At 30.6% G+C, this 21,051-nt stretch overlaps 4 protein-coding genes across 5 annotated transcripts; 2 read left to right on the top strand and 2 right to left on the bottom strand.

The window, feature by feature from the left end:
• Positions 1-553: 553 nt before the first annotated feature.
• LOC146539688 (glycosylated lysosomal membrane protein B-like) lies at positions 554-11,096 on the top strand. The gene is made up of 7 exons (XM_085208114.1): positions 554-940; positions 1,236-1,481; positions 5,151-5,339; positions 6,930-7,160; positions 7,819-7,952; positions 8,340-8,477; positions 8,903-11,096. Exons 1-7 carry the CDS (start codon positions 878-880, stop codon positions 9,078-9,080), a joined length of 1,179 nt encoding a protein of 392 aa, XP_085064240.1. The 5' UTR covers positions 554-877; the 3' UTR covers positions 9,081-11,096.
• Positions 11,097-11,485: 389 nt separating this feature from the next.
• Positions 11,486-14,976, bottom strand: DCP2 (decapping mRNA 2). Its single transcript, XM_085208115.1, has 4 exons — positions 14,704-14,976; positions 14,386-14,548; positions 12,779-12,997; positions 11,486-12,265 (listed from the first exon to the last, which is right to left on the bottom strand). The coding sequence occupies exons 1-4, from the start codon at positions 14,772-14,774 to the stop codon at positions 11,585-11,587; spliced, it is 1,134 nt and encodes a 377-aa protein (XP_085064241.1). The 5' UTR covers positions 14,775-14,976; the 3' UTR covers positions 11,486-11,584.
• A 266-nt stretch (positions 14,977-15,242) lies between these two features.
• Positions 15,243-19,334, top strand: LOC146539686 (syntaxin-18-like). Of its 2 annotated transcripts, XM_085208117.1 has the most exons (6): positions 15,243-15,839; positions 17,343-17,401; positions 17,482-17,782; positions 18,094-18,445; positions 18,696-18,780; positions 18,998-19,334. In XM_085208117.1, exons 1-6 carry the CDS (start codon positions 15,340-15,342, stop codon positions 19,075-19,077), a joined length of 1,377 nt encoding a protein of 458 aa, XP_085064243.1. In that variant the 5' UTR covers positions 15,243-15,339; the 3' UTR covers positions 19,078-19,334. The 2 variants fall into 2 exon arrangements, with proteins under 2 accessions (XP_085064243.1, XP_085064242.1); XM_085208116.1 differs by lacking the exons at positions 17,343-17,401; positions 17,482-17,782; positions 18,094-18,445; positions 18,696-18,780; positions 18,998-19,334 and adding an exon at positions 16,605-16,949 and having other exon boundaries at positions 15,246-16,134.
• Positions 19,286-20,649, bottom strand: LOC146539685 (RNA-binding protein NOB1). The gene has a single exon (XM_085208113.1). It carries the CDS (start codon positions 20,647-20,649, stop codon positions 19,342-19,344), a length of 1,308 nt encoding a protein of 435 aa, XP_085064239.1. The 3' UTR covers positions 19,286-19,341.
• Between the last annotated feature and the right edge of the window lie 402 nt (positions 20,650-21,051).

Here is a 21,051-nt window from a genome sequence, read left to right as displayed (position 1 = left end):
CCTTTATAGTTATATACAATTTATAAGAAAAACTAAATAATTATTTATAGAATAATATACTTAATATGTAAAAATATAATATACTATCGGCCCACTCGCGGCTTCGCCCGTATACGATCTATAATACTTTTATTATGCATTTGCCAACAGATTAAATCATGAACAACTTGTGTTCGTAATTCTGAGGAAGTCCAAACAGTACGTTGCCACTTGAAAGAGCTGCAAGGGCGCCCTCCACGGGACTCGAGCCTAGGCTTGCGGCCGTAAACAGACCGTTGAATTCTTTTAATTTTACATTTCCTCGAAAAATATACGTCAAATTTACATGCTATAAATAAAAGTTTATCTTCATAAAATTTGCTTGAAGATTTCCTTGCTCGTGAGTTTCAATATATTCGTCAAATAAAGACGATGAAATATCATCTTGCAATTTTTGTTCAAAATGTATAAAATTAAGAAAATAATATATATTTCTAGCTTTAATATTACATAAATTACAGAACGAAATTGAATATAACGCTATCAATTTCAAACACAAGGAAATGTCATTTTATTCGTACAAATTGGACTTCGTAGATGCTTTTCAAAAGGGTCGTATTATCTGCATGACTAAATTGTCAACTCTAATCTAATGTCATTTCGTGTTACGTTTTATTGTGGGATAGTGCTTCACAACATGCAAAGGGCAAAATAAATACAATATTATAATTTATAGGTAATTAATAAAAGGCATTATCGTATCCGTTTATGTTCACTCAAGCTTCGCACGTGCTGTGGCAGTTATCGTATTATGGTAACATGTTTATTGTCTTGTGAACTCGACCTTTTTTAATCGGAGTGATTTATTTTGCCTAATTAGTTTATTTCCTCGATAAAAATGCATCTAAAGACTTTATTGATTGTTGTGGCTCTTTCTTTTGCACGTGGACAAGACAGAAAAGTAAGTTACGTTTTGTTCGGTAATTGTTTTTGTTATCGAAACACCCCCCAAATTTTATCTCTTTGTTCTCTTTGAATAAATTAAGGCTATACTAGCATACAACTAATGTTTCATTATAGAATCTCATTGTTTGCAACAAATAATAAGATTATTTAATGAAACATGTATTTTAATATCATTGTGATAAATTAAAAACAAATTATTTATTTCCTATTATAAATAATATTTTTTTTTATTGGAAGCCAAATTCTAAAGGCTATCTAAAGAAATTAATAAGTATAGTATAATTTTCTAGATTACATCAAAACTTAATCCTGGATGCCAGAGCTGTACAAAAGAAACCACCTTAGTATATGTAAAATGTGATGGTAATTCTGATGTAATTCATCAAATATGGGACTTTACCAGGCATACACCCACTGTCATATTTGCTATAGGAAGCTTAAATTCCACATTAAACATAACTTGGGACAGGATGTTACCAAAGACAATATCTGTATCAGAAAAACCCATGTACAGTTTTGCGACTGCAATTGACAAAGTAAGTTAAATTGTACATATCATATTTCTATTTCAGGAAATTGATAAAAAACTGTGTGTGTCTAGATGTTAACTTTTATCCATTTGCAAGGTTTTTAATTACACAATACTTTCCAGTTATTCAGTTACCAGTTATTTTAAAAGAATGAAACCAATAAACTTTTTAAATTTTTCATAATTTTAAAAAGTCTGAAAATTGAAGGGACTTATAATAGTAATATCCCACTGTCACAATGGCCTTGACCAACTATTTCTCAAAACTAAAAATATTTTTTTTATATATTTTTAAATATACTATGAAATTACAATGAATAAAGGAAGTAAAGTAAACCTATTTAGGTATGTAAATGTGGTCTATGATTCACAGACAACTGGCCTACATTATTCATCACACATTTAACAGATTCTTGATTACATAACAATAATTGTTATAATATTATATCAAATTAAAATATTGTATCAAAGGATTTATTAAAAATAGTATTTATATATATTTTTATTCTAAAGAAATATATATCATAAAGTAAATATTATTAAAAACAAGTGCTCTGCTCTAGGAATTGTGATAGATTTATTCAGTGTTACACCATTTTAAACCAACTGTAAAAGGAGGAAGTTATAGATTCAATTGTTTACTTTTTACGTTTGTTTTGATTTTTGAATAATACAGGGTGAGTCATATTGAACTTTCCGATTTCAATAAGGTGTGTATTAAAAACAAAGTGACATGCAGTAAAAATTATTTTATTGTTTGAAAGCACATAACATGCAGTTTTAATTTAGTTGGTTTTAAAAATGATATCCTGTAAATGTCTACCTCCATTGACCACACACTGCTGAAGCCTTTCCCGGAAGTTGTCCATTACTCGTCGAGTCATATTCAGCGGAATAGCATTGATTTCTTCCGTGATTGCAGCCTTCAGTTCATCGATGGTTCGGGGACGATGCGTGTACACCTTTTCCTTCAGGTAACCCCAGAGAAAGAAATCGCAGGGGGTTAAATCAGGTGATCTCGGCGGCCACCCAACGTCACCTCGCAAAGAAATGAGATGACCGGGAAACATTTGTCGCAGGATTTCCATTGAACGCCTGGATGTATGGGCTGTAGCACCATCTTGTTGGAACCAGATGTTATCGTTGTCATGATTCTGCGTTAATTCCTCCAATTTCGGTTTCAGAAAAGTTTCAAGCATGTCGCAATACCGAGCAGAGGTAACTGTGACGACTTGACCATCTTCTTCAAAAAAATAGGGACCCCACACACCAAACTCTGCAATAGCGCACCACACTGTCACTCGAGGGCTGTGAAGTGGTCGTTCGTGTAGGTTTCGTGGGTTATTCTCAGCCCAGTATCGAAAATTCTGTTTGTTGACAGTTCCGGCGAGGTGAAAATGTGCCTCATCACTGAAGATCAAAACAGCAGTGCGGGGGATCTGCTGAATGTCGCGGCATAAATTTGTTCGTGTGTCTAAGTCTCTAACTGTTAATTCTTGCACTACCTGAATCTTGTATGGGTGAAATTTAAGGTCTCTATGCAGTATTCTGCGGACACTACTGAAAGATAATCCTAGTGAAGCGGCATGTTTCCGAACAGAACGCCGAGGGGATTGTTGAATTGAAGCCCGCACTCTATCCACGTTTTCCGCTGACGTTGACGTCCTAATTCGGCCTTGTGGTCTTGTTTTTAATGCTGATGATGTTGCTCTAAAATTTGATACCCAATTTCTGATTGTTGGTCCAGTGGGAATGGGATCACGTCGACCAATAGCAAAATGTAAACGGAACGCACGCTGTGTTGTGATCACGGAGCCGCCATTTTTAATAAACTCTTCAACTACGAACGCACGATGTTGTCCCGACCAAGCCATTGCTCACACTAAAACTGCATGTCATGGCGCGTCTAATGACACCATCCCCACCTTTCTACTCCTTCCCTTCTTCGTGCAACGTCCTTCCAAAACCGGAAAGTTCAATATGACTCACCCTGTATATGTTTGTAGCAAGGTATGCAGAGAAAACCTAGTGAAAAGACATTTTTATTCTCTATTCACCCCTCAATTCAATACATTGCATGCCGAGCGCTACTGCCAAACCTACCTTTGTACTTCCTAGAGAAAGCAAATGAAAGTAATTAATTTTCCTGAGTGGGGATCTAATTCATAACTATTACTTTTAGTTACAAAATATACCCCTCTTTCCACCCAATTCTGGAGGTATTGCGTGTTTAGTCGCGAAACACCAGAGTGAAGAAATGAAAATGTAAACTTAAATAAATATTTCATTTCCTCGAATGGGGATCGAACCCACAATCAGTTTTATTTACAGTCACACTTTGTGCCCCTGAACTACGGCTGGCCTCATCCAGTAGGATAAAGAGATGATATAGTTTAATTGTAAATTTTCCCTAGATTTGGAATTGAATCTATAATGAACATGTAAAAAGATAAAATTTCTACAGTATTAAATATGTTAAAATATTTTGTATATTCATTTCAAAACATGGCCTAGATGTAAATTGATATACATATTTATTTAAATTGCAAACTTGCTATTTCATTGAATAAGTAAGTTAGTAAGTAACATTGTAGGTATTATGTTTTTTAATTAAATTTGTATAATAAGATTTCATCTTTAACCCAGTTTATGTTGGAATCAGATTATTGTGAAGTTGTAGTTTCTAGACCAGTAACATAATCAATAGGGGTTGTTATTCACTACATTATATGTAGGCTAGTCTATATTTTAAAATTTCAAAGCCAAAAAAATTGTTGGGTTGAATATACTAATATTAGGAACTACTGGTTTAAATTAAAAAAAATGAAATTATCAAGAAAGGCATGGCTATGATTTTTTTATGTTATTTATTTATTTCAATGTAACCCACCTTATTCAAGCACTTAGAATGTGTTCATAAAGAACTTTATTCAGTTCGATGCCACCAGCATAGCAGCAGGTAAAATAAATTAATCAATTAACATTCTATATATTGAATGTTAATTGGTTAATTTATTTTATATTAACCAATATTTATTAGTATGTTGAAACTTTGCAAATATTTAAAATTAATTAAGAAACCACACAAATATTTCCGAAGACACTGACACTTAAATAATATATAATGTATAAAATCCTGTAGCATTTTAAAGTTGATATATCTGACACTTGATATCTTAATCCCTTTGCATTATGGAGGGTGTGAGTTGATGAGTTCATGTTCCACTATGTGAGAATTTGTTAAGTGAGGCCATTTTAGTGCAAATAGAATGCAATGGCTATCTATGGCTTCAAATTAAAAAGGAAAAGGTTAAAATCTGCTGGGTAGGCAGAGGGAATCTAGAGTTAAGACATTCTGTTCTCCAAGCACTGCCCAATTTTAGAGACTTTGTGTATTCAGTTGCAACACTCAATGCTGCAGTTTGTTTACGAGGGCAGGCAGCAGGGAATAATCATTTATATATAATAATTTTTGAGTGGGGATTGGACCCAAAACCAACAAGATTTTTTTTGAAGAAGCATATTAGGTTGCCAAATGTGCGAAGAGTGAACAAGGGAGTGTCATAAAACTATGCAGAAAATGGAATTAATACAACTTATTTATTTTTTCTAGCTTCAAGCAGTATCCCTCACATAGCAAAAATTATGAACACTATAAAAAAATATTTTGTTCCAGCTTTATGAATATGATGATTTAGATGACAGTGGTCATATAGAACCAAAGTTCCCCCAAAGGGAAGTCAGACTTAACAGTATGGTGTGGCATCTAAATGAAAGCAAATTGACTGACAAAGAAGCTATGGTGCACATCTATGGGGTAGTAGATGATAATAGACATGGGAAAAATGGAATTGTTAATATTATGGTAAGTAACGATTTTTTTAGATATTTTTTTTTTATTAAACATTTATAATAAAATATACCTTTTATGAAGATTAACACTAATTTATATATATTTGAACTAATTTATATTTGAACACACAACTATCGCGGTCAGTCAATAACAACACTAAGTGCGCCACGACAGTGTCATATTAAAATCATATCAGCTTCATGCTGTATCCCGCACACAACAGGAATGTTAAGACACTCCGTTTCCCACTTTCCGCCGAATTCTGGGGGTATTGCCTCGACACCAGAGCGAAGAAATGAAAATATAAATGTAAATAAATATTTCATTTCCTCGAGTGGGAATCGAAACCACAACCGTCGCGTTGCAGTCACAGCCTTCTGCCGCTGCGCCACGACGGCCTCGATTGTCAGTGTAATATTATGTCAAAATAGGTCACAATACATCACTAGTAGGTTACATCACTATTCTATGACATAACAAGACACATAAACAACACGCGCTTTAAATGGTTTATGAGACGGTATGACGCAAAAGCGAAAGTGTTTATTATGTAAACAAATTTTAAGCCTATATGTAAATAAGATTTGACATTAGTATGGATAATTATTATACAACTTTTTCAATAGTTAAGTATGTGGATATTAATTTAAACGTCATATTAATTATTATAGTTTATTAAACAGTAAATACAAACATTCTAAAAAAAAAATTTGATTCTATCACAATCAAGTCTAGAAAGACATCATTAATTGAAAAAATAAAAAAATAATAATTAAATCAGCTTCACGCTTCAGCTTGTATCCTGCACACAGCAGGGTAGACAGAGAGACCCTAGTGTTAAGATTCTCCGTTCCCCACTTTCTGCCGAATTCTGGAGACATTGCGTGTTGAGTAGCAGAACTCAACGTCGCGCTTTGCCTGCCTCGACACCAGAGCGAAGAAATGGACATATAAACGTAAATAAGTATTTCACTTCCTCCAGTGGGGATCGAACCCACAACCGTCGCATTACAGACACACCCTTGTGCCGCGGCGCTACGGCGGCTTCAAGTAACATACAGACATACATATAAATAAATATAACAATATATTTATTATGTAGGTAATATAGATAAGCTGCACCTTGGTGCATGGTGCAACATCAAAAACATCAAGATGTTTTTATGGTGAGGAAACCCTTGCTTGATTGTTCAACCGACAAAAAAATCCCATAACTTTCTTCTTTCTTTACTGGATGAATAATGACAAATCTCATATTATTGTAGTTATGATTATATGACGATACAGTCGTGTAACAAAATTGATATCTGTATCATTCAAATGTAGACGAAATGAATCACGGTTTATATTTATTCTCATTGCTTGCTTCACTTGAATATTACAATGTACGTTACATAGTTTAGTAAAAAATACCTAAACGACTTATAAACTGTATTGCAAAAAACATTTTCCTCCAAGGATTTCATTAAAAAAAGATTAACCAATAAAAAACAACTAAGAAAACCTAACCTAACCTAAGTCTAAACTAAGAAAACCTAGTGTCAATAGTCTCCGATCCATTCATTTTCCATTTATCTATACATATCACAATATTATTTACAGCTGGACTTGCTGCCGTTTAAAGACTACGCAGTAGATCTGCCGCATCTGATTCACACAGCCAATTCAACTCTCTTCGATATCAGCCTGGTTAATTTAACTACTTCTAAGGAATACAACGCGTCCCGATACGCTGTGCACTTATTACTTGTTAGTACGGACGATGTGACTGAAACAATGCATTATACTATGAGGAAAAGTTTAGATGATGAGCACACGCCTGGTGTCTTTGAGGTAAGTTTGTATATTTTTACACTTTTTTTGGTCTAAGTATATGGTGAACTTTTTTTGGTCTATATGGTCTCTGGGGTAAAACCAAATTAAAAAGTTATTAATAGATCAATACAAGTTCCTAGTGGTTGTCAATTTGTCATAAATCTATTTGTATTCAGAGTATGTTTTTATGTGTCCTATATTATGTTATGTTCAAGAAAGTACTTATCCTCTGTCTAAACTGGGCCGTTAGTCTCAATAGACTTAGGTAACCGTTATGTTATAATTGGAAACATTTACCTGTGTGCACATCACTGGGAATATTAATTGAAATTAAAAATAGTTATTTGTTTTTGTTTATTATTATTTACATTGTATTATATTGTTGTTAATTGACTATTACAAACAAAAAATCTATATATTTAGAATCTATATCTTTTTGTTATGTCTCCCGAGTGTTTCTTTAAAACCAAAACGTAGCTCTTACTTACTCTAACCTCTTAACCTCGAAAAGAACTTACCCGTAACCATAGCAATAATTTGTATTATTCGCAATACATAGCTTATGTTCATATATTTACTACTATATATATATATCGCATAGATGTATATACATATTAAAAATTATGATTTAACTTATAAAATAATAGAAGATTAACAAACAACCCTTCCTCCCCAGATAATAGAGATCAAAACGCCATCTCTTTTCAACGAGGACGAGGGTGGTTACCTACAATTCAGACCGGTGGGATACACGCAACCCGAACGGAGTGTCGCCAGCTCCACTGTTGCAAGAGTATCGGATTTTAATAGGTAAATTATAAATGCAATGCATTGAATGAATATTAAAAATTAAGGAGAAAAAATATTTTAAAGCACTAGGTTCTCTATGATGGCTCATAATCAATATAAATTAAATTTAAAATGCCACCTGTGTTAACAAAACACCTTCATACGCCTTTAATGTGTAATCAGTATAATTTCAATGTTTAACTTTGCATATATTATTATTTAATTGAGGCCGTCGTTATGCAGGGGCATAAAGTATGACTGGACTGTAAACGAGTCCGATTTGAATCTACTTCTATTAGATGTAGTTAGTAATTCGTTTCGGCATAGGCATTACATTTTCTTATCACTTTATGTATCTACAGGACATTTACTAAGCCGCATAAGTAATCTTTCATTTATTTCTTTCAGAACGACCCTCGCCAGACACAGTACATTAAAACTCTTCTATGATAACTTTGATGTATCTGATATTCTAGTCCAAGATATGTTCGTATCTTTCGGTGAAGCCGGTGATGGTTTTTATAAACAACACAATTATACTGCTTGGTAAGTTTTTTTTTAAATTAATTATTTATATTTTTCAGTTTTACATGTCTTCCGTAATTAATGGGGTAGACAGAGAGAACCTATTGTTTCTGTATTAAAATTTGTTTTGGATTTTAGTAGTAGTTCGAGTTTAAAAAAAAAACATTTAAGTAATTAACAAACATAAAAATATTTTATTTAATAGTAGTCACTACTAAAAAAAGGTAATTTCATTTTAAAAAGACAACATAGGTACATACTAATATGTCAACATTTTTAATTATGCACATTTTATAAATACAAAATTGGATTTTTATACCATATGTAAAAATTATAACAAAATGTAGAGAAGAAAGTGTATCTGCTTACCCTACTTTATGCACAAAAAATGCTTAAAATTTTCTTTAGGTATGTTAATTATATTAAACTCATTATAAAATTTCCAGGTCATTCACAATAGGTTACGGAACACCGCCAATAGAGAATTTCTCATTTTTCGTCATAATGATTATTTCAATAGGCCTAGGTGTCCCCGTTCTCCTCGCTTTGTCCGGTATTGCCTTTGTTTTAGTCAGACGGTACAAACATCGTAATAACAGAACTAGATTCACTAATGAGGATTAAATTAATGTAATATATTATTTGAAGACAAAAAGTGATCTAACTTAAATTGTTTTTGTTTGTCAACAAAATCAGATGTATAAAAAATTTAGATTTTTTTTTTTAATTTTAGATTTTTTTTTATTTATGGGAAGCTTAGAAATAGGCTTTACGTAGTCAGTTCTTAGATATTATGTAAATAAGAACTAATAACAAATTTTAAGTTAGATCACTTTTTATTATAATGGTGCGATATTTATAAACTGTAAAAACATATTACTTTCATTCATAAAGTTCCTAGTTTTTATTTTATTGGCTTGACTAACAAACAAAATGTACATGACATGATATTATTATGTTCACCAATTTTGAGGAGAAAAAATAGTAAATATATAAGTGTCGATTTTCTTCAATAAATTTGACATAGACAGTAATTATTGACAAATTTATTTCTTTTCTTTATAAAAACCAATTCATTTCTATAGATCTTATTTGTATTAATATTATCTTTTAAAGGAAATTTATATAATATTTAAAGTGGGTTATAAAATAAATAAAAATAATATATTCTAATATACATAACATAACATATTCTAATAAAATTTAAATAATTTAAGTTATATTTATAATAAATGTAATTCACACATTTATTAACAAATATCATAAAAAGTATCTACAATAATAAAGCCTCTTGAGTGTATTTTGAGCTAAAATTTTGATTTATTCCAAATTTTTATAAAATATTCTATGAGGAAAGTTGTTCAATCGACAGTACTGTTGTAGTAACATGTATAATATATTAAAGAAAATAAGAATTTATTCGAATTCATCACCAATGTCTCTGTTGATTTTCTATAAATTTGAAATTTAAATATTTCAGTATTTTAAATATAACTTCTGTTATTTTCTTCTCAAGATACATATTATATTCCATTCCATTCTTTTTTCTTATTGATAAAAATTCAACTGATTATTGTAATTTCTTTTCATACTATTATAATTAAAATTAAATTCATATTAAATATATTGGTAATATTAATATATTTTATAAACTATATTGGTACATTTACACTTTAATTTTATTTTGTAAATAAATATAGGGGTTATTTATAGAAATTAGTATTTTTAGAGCTTGTGTAGTTATAAATTACCTAAACTGTTTAAAAAATAAGCTATAAATAACTGTATTTATATTTTTTGAATAATCCCTAATTATCCCCATTATTTACGGTTTTTTAACTTTTTTTTAATCTGAATTTGTCTATTCTTTTTGTATATTTTTTATTTATATAAACTATTTCTTTGTATCATATACTTTATATTAAAAGCTAAAATAAACTCAAATGACGATTTGTGAAAATGTATATAAATATTGAATCTGTGAAATGTAACGGAATTGTGATAACAAATGATTTGAAATCAGTATTCTATAAAATATTATTGATCTACATATAATCTAATCTAATATAAATAAATTATTTAAATTTTCTAAAAAAATATACTTTAGATATAAATGTGGAGGGAAAAACTGTTTGTATATGAATTATATTTTAGCTCCACGCTGTATCCCGCACATAGCAGAGTACGCGGCACAGGACCTAGGGACATTTTATTTTTCAGTTTCTGTTGAATTCTCGAGGCATTACGTGTTGAGTAGAGAAACTCAACGCCGCGCTTTGCATTGTTATCAGAGTGAGGAAATGCAAAAATTTGATTCCCTCCAATGGGAATCGAACCTACAACCGTCGCGTTTAAAGTCGTCCGCTTATCCCTGGCGTCGCGTCACAATGGCCACAAAATTATAAATCAATCATTTAAACAATATTGATATTAAAATACATAATTCATCTAAAAAGACAGCATGATAATTTTATGAAATTTACTGATAGATATGACATTTCCATATAAATATGTTATGTTATTTTAGTTACATAGACAAGTGTTGATCGCTAGGCATACACGTATAATCGGATGTGATATTTTGTTCAGTTCTGTATAAATGTATAGTAATTGTGTTGTAATAAACTATTGTATATTATATTATAAGGCATTTTTATTTTTACCTCACTATCTTAGATTGTTACTATACCTACACTAAAGCACATTATGGTTCTTGAAGTTTTATAATTACTCAATAGCTTATCCATGTTAAAAAAAGAGTACTTTTAGCCGCTTAGTTCAGTTGTTAAAATAAAATGGAGCATGCTGTTTTATAATTAAACTCAAATAAGATTTTTACATAAAAGTTCTTGGAATGTTTTTATTTTGATTTATAGTAACAATAAATAATTTTGTAACAAATAAAAATAATGAGTTACGTCTAATGTGATAATGAATTTTATGAATTATGATATATTATGAATTATATGATTAAACACAGATTAAAAATAAGAGTGGCATATAAAGATATTAAAAATAAAACAATATAATTGAACGTCAGGAAAATTTAATTTTCAAAACGAAAATCTAAATACACTGTAAAAAACACTGCTTTAGAAACTGAGATCAGCCTTATTTAGTACTTTATTTCAAGTCAAGCACTCCATAATAGCGCGCCTGTCAAATTTAAAGTTGGCCCAAGACGGCGCCACGAAATTAAGAAAATTATCCTCATTTTCATTTGGGCTTGAATCTTTAACTTGGACCGGTGAAAAATTATTTGTATGAGTATTTTGTGGCGTAAACAACTGACGTTTCGCCATTTTTGCCGACCTCTTACTAGCGTTGCCATTACCATTGCTTTTCATATTAGAATGACTTCCATTACCATTCTTATTATTATATTTGTGACTGTTGGAGGTCTGCTGAAATTCTTGTATCTCATTTTGCAGACCTTGAGAAATCGTTTTCTTTGCTTTACTAGACTCGATATCACCCATTGACTTGTGTCTTGTCCGTCTGAACACTTTATGATTACGTTCTGACACCCAACGTCTCATGCGTTTTACGAATGGCAACACCATAAAAAATGCATTAGGACTAACTCCCATTTTGACTTTAGGAGTCATATCTTTTCTATTTGCTGGCAAGTCAGCAATGGGGAACCATTCACAAGCTTTAATTTCATTCCTTGTTCTTGGCTGGAACTTGGTATCACGTGATATATTCCCTATTATATATAGACGGACGATTTGATCGTGTATCATAGCTTCTATGTATTCTTGTTTGTTTAATAAATTGCTTATATCAAAACCTGTCTCTTCTAGCACCTGTAAGAAAATATTAAATTTACTACATTTATAAACGTAAGATTCGTACTGTCATATTGCCACAGTGTTAAACTATAAATGCAACATGAGTTCAAAGTACTTTTAGTTATAGTATATACACCTCGGCCACATTATCTGTAAACCTTGCTAGGATGTGTAGCCCCTCCCGTCACCCTTTTCACCTACCCACGCTTTCTCCATTGCGGCCTGTCGTGGTATTTGTTTATTTACCCAGGTGATGGATGGATGATGGAATATATTAATAAATAATTATCAGAGGCCAGTTGTGGCGGAGGGGCTCAATGTGTGATTGTAAAAGCAACTGGTTGTGGGTTTGGTCCTCACTCTAGGAAATTCTTTTGCTCTGGTGGCGAGGCAAAGCGCGGCGTTGAATTCCTTCACATTTAGGCGGAAAGTAGGAAACGGAGCGTCTTAACACTAGGATCCCTTTGCTTACCCTGCTGTGTGCAGAATGCAGCATGAAGCAGAAAAAAAAATATCAAAACATCCAACCTCTCTAGCAGCACACTTCCAGGGCTCCTCATCCTCATTCACTTTCCCTTTTGGGAAGCCCCACGACGCCTTCGTCCAATATGACTGTACCAGCAATACATGGGTTAAATCCGTATCTAACAGTATAGCTCCATACGTAGGCACAGTCTGTTTGTATTCTCTCCAATTGTCTAGAACTTCATCTAGATTCTTTATATGTTCTCGTAGTTGAGGGACATGCTGTAAATTTTAAATTATTGCATATTTGTAAATTTTAAAATCAAAGGAAACATTTTAATAATAGCTTTTTAACCATATTCATATGGTTAAAAAGCTATTATTAGCTGCACTGGCTTATAACCAATAAATTTTTTCTTATGGGTTTTTATTTAAGCTTTATATAAACAAACAAAATATAATCTTATATTACAATACAAGGTCGGATTCTATTTGATTTTTATAAGATATTCCTTTAATTTAGATTTAAAATTATAAAAAATTTCACAGGTGTATGTATTAGTTTAGTTTAATTTTACAGGTTTAGGTATTCTTGAGGTAATTTATTGTAAATTTGTGCTCCTTCATAAATAACAGATTTGCCATAATTATTCTTGATTTAAGTTAGATTTTTACAATGTTCCTGGTTTTAAATATGAAAACAATCTTTATTTTCATATTTAAACTATTTCTTTTCAGTTCAAATTTCAGTTCAGCGCAAATTTAAACCATAATTATATTAACTAATATTTATAACTTGATCCTAATTAATCAGAGAACAATAACAGCCGTTTTTTTTTACTGAAGACAATGTTCATAACATAAAAAATATACAAGTTTTCTTTAGTACAAATTAATGCAATTTAACCAACAACATTCAAATGTGAAATACATTTTACTTTACTTAACTTTACTTTAGGTCTTCCAGTATAAAAAAAAAATTTAACAAAAAAGAAATGTACATACTAACAACTATGTACTAACTATGTACTACTACATACATTTACTAACGAAAATAAATTAATATAGTAGTATAAAAAAATTTCATCGGTTTGAGTCTATTCACCCCTCTGGTAACTCTATCCAGTCTGGCTTATCTCTAACTGGTATTATATTTCTATAAGAAAATAATATTGCAATAAGTTTCAAAGGATTTATGTAATTTCTATAGACATCATTCTATAATATTATTTACAGTGTATTAATCCTTTAAAATATTTAGATAATTTTATTTTTTTAATTAATATAGTAACTCTATCAATCATGACCTATAAAGCAACCTTTTCTGATGTCTCTATAAATAAGGTGTAGTGTCAGGGCATACAAATTTTTGTCCAAATTGAAAAGGTAAAGTTGAGTGACAGAACTGAATATTGCACTTTATCTTACCAGAGCCATTAAACAAGAATAATTTAGTATCTTCAGGGTAGGATAAACTTACTAATGTATAAATCAATCACATTTCAAATGTATAAATCTATCAATTATGGTTTCTGTATAATTTATTATATAAATAAATATTAATTCTTATTAGTTTTTATAAGCAATGTTCTAACAACATGTGCCATCAATGTGCACTGCAAAAAAAGCAGGTTAAAATGTGCAATTTTAGTATTTTTTTCATAATTTACCTGAAATATATGTGCTGCAAACTCCCTTATACCACAAGGATTAAGCCTTGCACTTTCATCAGTACAATAATAATCCAAATAAAACCAATGTGCCAATTCAATTTGAAAACAGATTCTGACTAGATTGCCCCTATCTTCAGGTGGCAAATTAATGATAAAACGGCTGTAAAACATGTTTATATTAAGTATACATATAATAACCTACATTCCAACTTAATTTACCATTCTTATTTGAATAACTTTTGAAATCATCGAGACTTTATATACTTATTAGAATACTATCAGTGAAAGAAATCTTAAAAATATATCTCTATATACCTGCATAAATCATCAAGAATGTCAATAGGAATAGAATGTTTGTTATGACGAGCATTATCCGCCGCAGCCATATTTCTTGTTGTCCAATTTAAGTTGAACTTGTCTTTTATAATATATAATGATGATAATATATTGTAAAATTTCGAAAAAATTGTGATTTAAAATAATTATATATGTTATTTCTTTTTAAAAAATAAGATATACGCAATATCTTTGTTTGTCAATACATGAAAAAAATGTTATTTAATAATAAGTCAAGACGGATGACGGTATAGGTATTCAGGCCACAGAATACATATACCCACAGATAACAATTGTGAGGAGAATTTTGGAACTTTTTAATAATAATATATTGGGCAAGGTATCGTATTTCTACATATAACTGTACTATCATATATAGTACTGTCTTATTATAAAAATTGATATATTAAATGTATAATTTTTATTTAAAAAACATCTTATTAAACTTGTTAAACATAGATTAACAAATATCTATCAAATCAATATTCATCAACCGTACGTAAGCCGTCAAATGTCAACACGTAAGTTGACAAATGACAACATCACATAACGTTATAGTTGTTGCTGTTGCTGCACTTTTGACTTCTATTCCATTGAATATTATATGTTAGGAAAATGGATATAACACCATTATTTAAGGCCTGCATCAAAACAGTAAAAACTAGAAATAAAGCTTTTGGTATACAAAGTCCAGTTAGCGATGATAAACAAAGAATACTTCGAAGTAAGCCTAAGACTGGATTTATGGCAGGAGCAAAAGATATCATATCACAAATAACAAAACTTCGCGACTACCTCCTGGAGAATAGGGAGAGATACTTAAGTTTTTTTAATAATGTGACTAGTGACGAAATGACTGAAGCTGAAAGGGATCAGGTAGACGTTACAGCCCAAAGGATAATCAATACTTGTTCCCACCTTCTAAGAGAATTTAAAATAGATAGTCGCAAACACCCTGTTTCTAGTCAGACAAAGGAATACAAGGATGCTGTAATATACCTCATAGACTCTTATTTAAAAGCTGTTGTTAAAATACATAGTGAATTAAAAGCTTTACGAGTAAAGCAAGCGCTCGATATTCGTAAATTATCTCGACTAGAATTACCATATGCTAGATCAACTATACCCAATCCATTTATAGAAGACAAACCAATAATAAAAGCAGTAGAGAAGGAAGAAAAGGAAGTAGAGACAGAAGAAGTGGATGTAGTAAAAACTAAAATGGACTTGTCAGAAAATGAAATAGCTGTTATGTCTGATGAAGGTGAACTCAGTGCTGAAGAATTACAAATGTTTGAATCAGAAAATGTACAACTATTAAATGAATTAAATACTATGACAGAGGAAGTAAGGCAAATAGAAAGTAAAGTTTTACATATTGCTGAACTACAGGAAATATTTACGGAAAAGGTAATTCTTTATATTTAGTGTAATTATTTGGGGGATGAAGTGTTTTAACACTAAGTTCCCTATGCATACCTGGAATATGCTATATGTGGAATATAGTGTGAAGCTAATTGTAACTTTAGTGTATTATTTTATCTGATGAAAGAATTTGTTTTCACCTTCATACTACAGTACGAAGATGAAAACAAATTCTGGGTTTTTTTGCCTACTCTGTGTAGTGTACTACACAGAGTAGGCAAAAAGTTGTGTCAAGATAATTCATTCTACTCAAACTCAAGACAGTAATGGCATTTTGAATGAGGAAACTCAATGTGCTCTATATACTTGATTTATAGGAATTCAAACCATATCTATTGCATTGATGAAGCTGCTGTGGTACTACACCACCCTGGCAAAAAATTAAATGATATGATTTTTAAATTTAGTATAAAGTGGACATATTAATTTTGATTAGTATTGTTCTTTATTATCAGATCTTACAACAAGAACAGGACATAGACAAAATTGCTAACACAGTTGTGGGTACAACAGAAACGATGAAAGATGCCAATGAACAAATAAAACAAGCCATCCAAAGGAATGCCGGGCTCAGAGTTTATATCTTATTCTTCTTGTTAGTCATGTCATTTACATTGCTATTTCTAGATTGGTATAATGAATAAAATATTGTGTTTAAATTGTTTACTGTTTTAGTTTATAGTCGCAACATAATTGCGACTATAAACTTATTTATGATTGTATATTTCATCTACTTAACTAGTTGGAAAACTTTCATGTTATTGTAAAGGTTTTTTCAATAAATTATATTCTGAGAAAAATATTATAGTATTTATGAAACCTTAATTCTATTGTTTTAAATATTCGTTGTTTGATATTAGCAAAATTTATACTTTTAATTTAACTTAGTTGTATTTTCCTGTAAATTAATGCTTGTAGCGTAATAGCCATTATTATAGATTTGTAAATATTGTGTTTCTTAAACTACTTAATTTCAGAACGTAAGAACGTTACCTTGACAAATGTCAACTTCAATTTGTTATTGTCAATTTAGAAAGATGTAAACAACGATAATTTTGTTGTCGATTTTGATTATTTTATGTTTTAAAACTCATTTTAGCAAAAATATTCATGAACTGGATACGTTTAGCATTCAAGTCACTTGCTCTTAGCCGAAATATACCACTATATACGGTAAATCATTCTTTATCTACAGTTGTAACCATGTCTTCAGCGAAAACTATTGCCGACCTGGGCTACGCTTTTAATTTGGGTAAATATCAAACATCGACCAAATTTTGACAATGGGAATAAAAAAATATGTATTTTAATTATAATATTTTCTTTATAAAGAAGGCCAGTTAAGAAAAATAAGCGATAATGGACAACCGGGTGAAGAACCTTTTCACTTTAACATAAGCAATGATCATCAAGAGTGTCAAACACATTATGAAGTGTTAGGAGCCGCTATTACAGAACATATTTATCATCTCCTTGAAACTGAGGTAAATTTATTAAGGCTTCCAGTACCTAAGGGAAGTACTGAAGACAATGGCACTTTTATATTTGTGTCTGAAGATTATGATAAAACAGATACAGTTTTGATTTTGATACATGGATCTGGAGCTGTAAGAGCAGGACAGTGGGCTAGATCGTAAGTTCTTATTAAAAAAAAGTTTTTTAATTTAATAAATTTGAACTAGGCATGAGTAAATTGATTAATCTTGCATGTGCAATGTATATACTTTTTTTAAATGCAATTATTTATTTAGTACTCTTTGTGAGGCAATATTTCTAAAAATAAATGAAAATAAATGTGTACAGTAAAATATATCTATTTATTTAGTGATTTTTTTACCTTATAAATAAAGCAATTGTATAGCATCTTATGATTAAGAAAATTATGTTTGCAAGTTGACTTATCAACATATCCACTCCTGGTATGATTTTATGTATATGTTACAGATTAATAATAAATGATTGTCTTGATAATGGCACCCAAATACCTTATATTAAACAAGCACTAGTGAAAGGATATGGTATAGTTGTTTTAAATTCAAACGATAATTCTCGTGGAGATAAAGCAATTAAAAACAGTGGTAGTGCTGAGGATCACGCAAAATATGTTTGGGAGAAATATATTTCAAATATCAAAGCAAATAATATTCTTATAGTGGCACATAGCTATGGAGGAGTTCTTACTGTAATGTTGGCAGATAAACAAAAGAAGCTTTTTGAGAAAAAAGTAAAAGCAGTGGCCTTAACTGACTCAGTACATGGATATTCTGGTGTTAAAGTGTCAAAACATTTGAAAAATGTGAGTAAGACACAAATTATAAATAAATCACTAAACTAGGTGCTCCCAAACTTCCTTCTCCTTTTCTTGGCTGGACATCACTTCTTTATTATTGTTGTTAACAAGGATAATCTTGAAGGTATAAAAAAAATTGTGATGATGTGAGGTGACCTAGAATTCAGTAATGCTTCATAAATTAAATGCTTCTTTAATTTAATTTAGGAAACTGAACTAAACAAAGTTACTTTTCATAAAAAATTTTTTTTTTTAGGTAGCCAAAAATTGGATTTCAAGCAGGTCTCCATTGGATACTCCAATGAAAACACCTGACTTTGATATTATTAGAGTATCAGCAGGTACATGCAGTTATTTATGTATATAAATATTTAAAAAAATAGACTATTGTGGAGCAATATTACAGCGAATGTAATGGTTGTTTGTTTGATCCCTAATGTGGAATTAATTATTCTCATTTCCCTGCTCTGGTAGACAGGGGGATGTAGAGTTCCACCACTTAACATGCAATAAAATTAAAAACATAATAATTTCACTATAGATTAACTTTGATTTCAGGTCACCCTAAACATGAAATGACATCTTGTAAATGTATTAAATCAGTGTTCAAATTTTTTGAAGAAAAGATAAAAGATTAAATATAAAAGATTCTTATAAGAAACAAAAATATTTTATAAGCCCAAAATGCTTTTGTTATAAAAATGTTTTGTAAAAGAATATACAAATGTTATAATAATTAGTTCTACCTTTAAGTTTTAATTAACTGATTATGTAAGATGTTGCACAATACTAGACTTGTATGTAAAATATTATTTGTAATATGAATATAATAATAATATAAAAAAATTGCTTTTTAATAGGTGTATATTTTGACAATATATAAATATAAAATCTATATTATTTTATTTCTTCTTTCCCTTTGAATAGTTTTTCATCCAGTATTTAACATCCTGTGTGTTTGCTCTGACTCCTAACACAGCAGACTTTGAATTAACATCTTTCATGACAAAAGGTGAGAACCCTGCAATATAATCTGGGTCTAAGGCATTAGTTTTGTTTCTGGCCATTTTTGTTGCAAATCTTTTGTGAATATGTTGGTCTTCAGTAAGAATTGGATATTGGAAATGTTGTCCGCCTTTCGGAGTAGGTAAGCTAAAACGTTTGCCTCTAGCCGTCAAGGGTTTTCTACCATTTATATGTATATGTTGATTTCCATTATTGTCTACACTTACGGACACTTTTTTTAGAGTAGAGTGGCCACATTTGGGACAAAACAATTTTGTCATAACACTAGTTGTCTTAAAACAAGTTGTGCATCTAAAAATAAATGTGCGGAGTTGTCTTATAACTCGACCGTCTATTGATGTTACATTTAGACCAATCTGTTTTAAAACATTTTGCATAGCAAAATCAGATGTGATACAAGCAATTTCAACATTTTTATCTTCAAATTCACCATCTTCCATTTCCTTTTTCTTCTCTGAAACATTTCCTGGTGTTATCCATTCACCGCCATCCGAGTCGTCATCATCATCATCATCATCATCACTACTCTGACTATCGTCGTCACTTTTGTCTTCTTTGTTATCTAATACTTTAACTATGCATTTATCTACTACACTGTTTTCTTGCAAATCCATATTTTTTATTTGTTCAGCTATTTGTTCTGCTAACTGTGAATCATCATCAATTTCCTCTTCTTTTATATCTACTGAAGCACTTTTAGTTTCCTTACATTGCTCGACTCCATCATTTAAAGTTGCTTTATTTTGGTTATTAGAGCTATCAACTTCTGTATTAACAAGATTATCAAATTGTTTTTCTTTATTGCTTTTATTTGCATTGTATCCAGGGAGTCCAGTTACATTCACTGTTTTTCTCATAGTAGGTTCAGGCTTCAAATGATCAGTTCCAACTAGCTCCTTTTCTAACTGATAAGTCAAAGCCATAACTTTTATATCAGTCGCCGAAAGACTAATATAGTCACCAGTTTTCTTGGAGAATTCTGTAACAAATTTAACGTTTTCTGCAAATACATCTTTTATTTTCAGATCATATGGTAATACGACTAATTTTCGACGTTGCCTATCATTGGTGATTTCGTCAACGACTTCTTGAATGGTGTAAATAGTTTCTCCAATATCCTGTAAATTTCCTGCTCGTATAAAAGCAGTTGTGTCCACAACTAAATGTTTTATTTTCTTGGACATCTTGTGATATTTTTGTACAAAAGTTACATTAAAGACTGAATGTAAGTATACTAAGTTCAAGTTCTTGCTTAAATATTATAATTATTATATTTAACAACTCAATTAAAATTCTGACTTTTCTATGTAGAATATTTATATTCCAAAGGAAGTTAAAGCAGAAAATAAAAATCCACGTGCAATTATTAATAATGATAGCTGTCAGTTAATATCAATATGTACAGTGACATTTAGTATTATCATAGATATCATATAATAGTAGATATCGGATTAGCAAAGTGATTTCGTGCTCAACTGGCACGCTCAAAACCCCATAATTGAATAAATAAACTGTAAATAAGGGAAGAAAACACATAGGGCTTATCTCACAAACTTTTTTAGCTACTAACGGAACCGATAGAGATT

Source organism: Heliconius melpomene, chromosome 4 (assembly GCF_056956725.1).
Source record: "Heliconius melpomene rosina isolate 202511_hmr_F chromosome 4, ASM5695672v1, whole genome shotgun sequence".
NCBI classification, from domain to species: domain Eukaryota; kingdom Metazoa; phylum Arthropoda; class Insecta; order Lepidoptera; family Nymphalidae; genus Heliconius; species Heliconius melpomene.
Note: the sequence above shows the minus strand (reverse complement) of the source record. Positions and strands in the feature narration are given on the sequence as shown.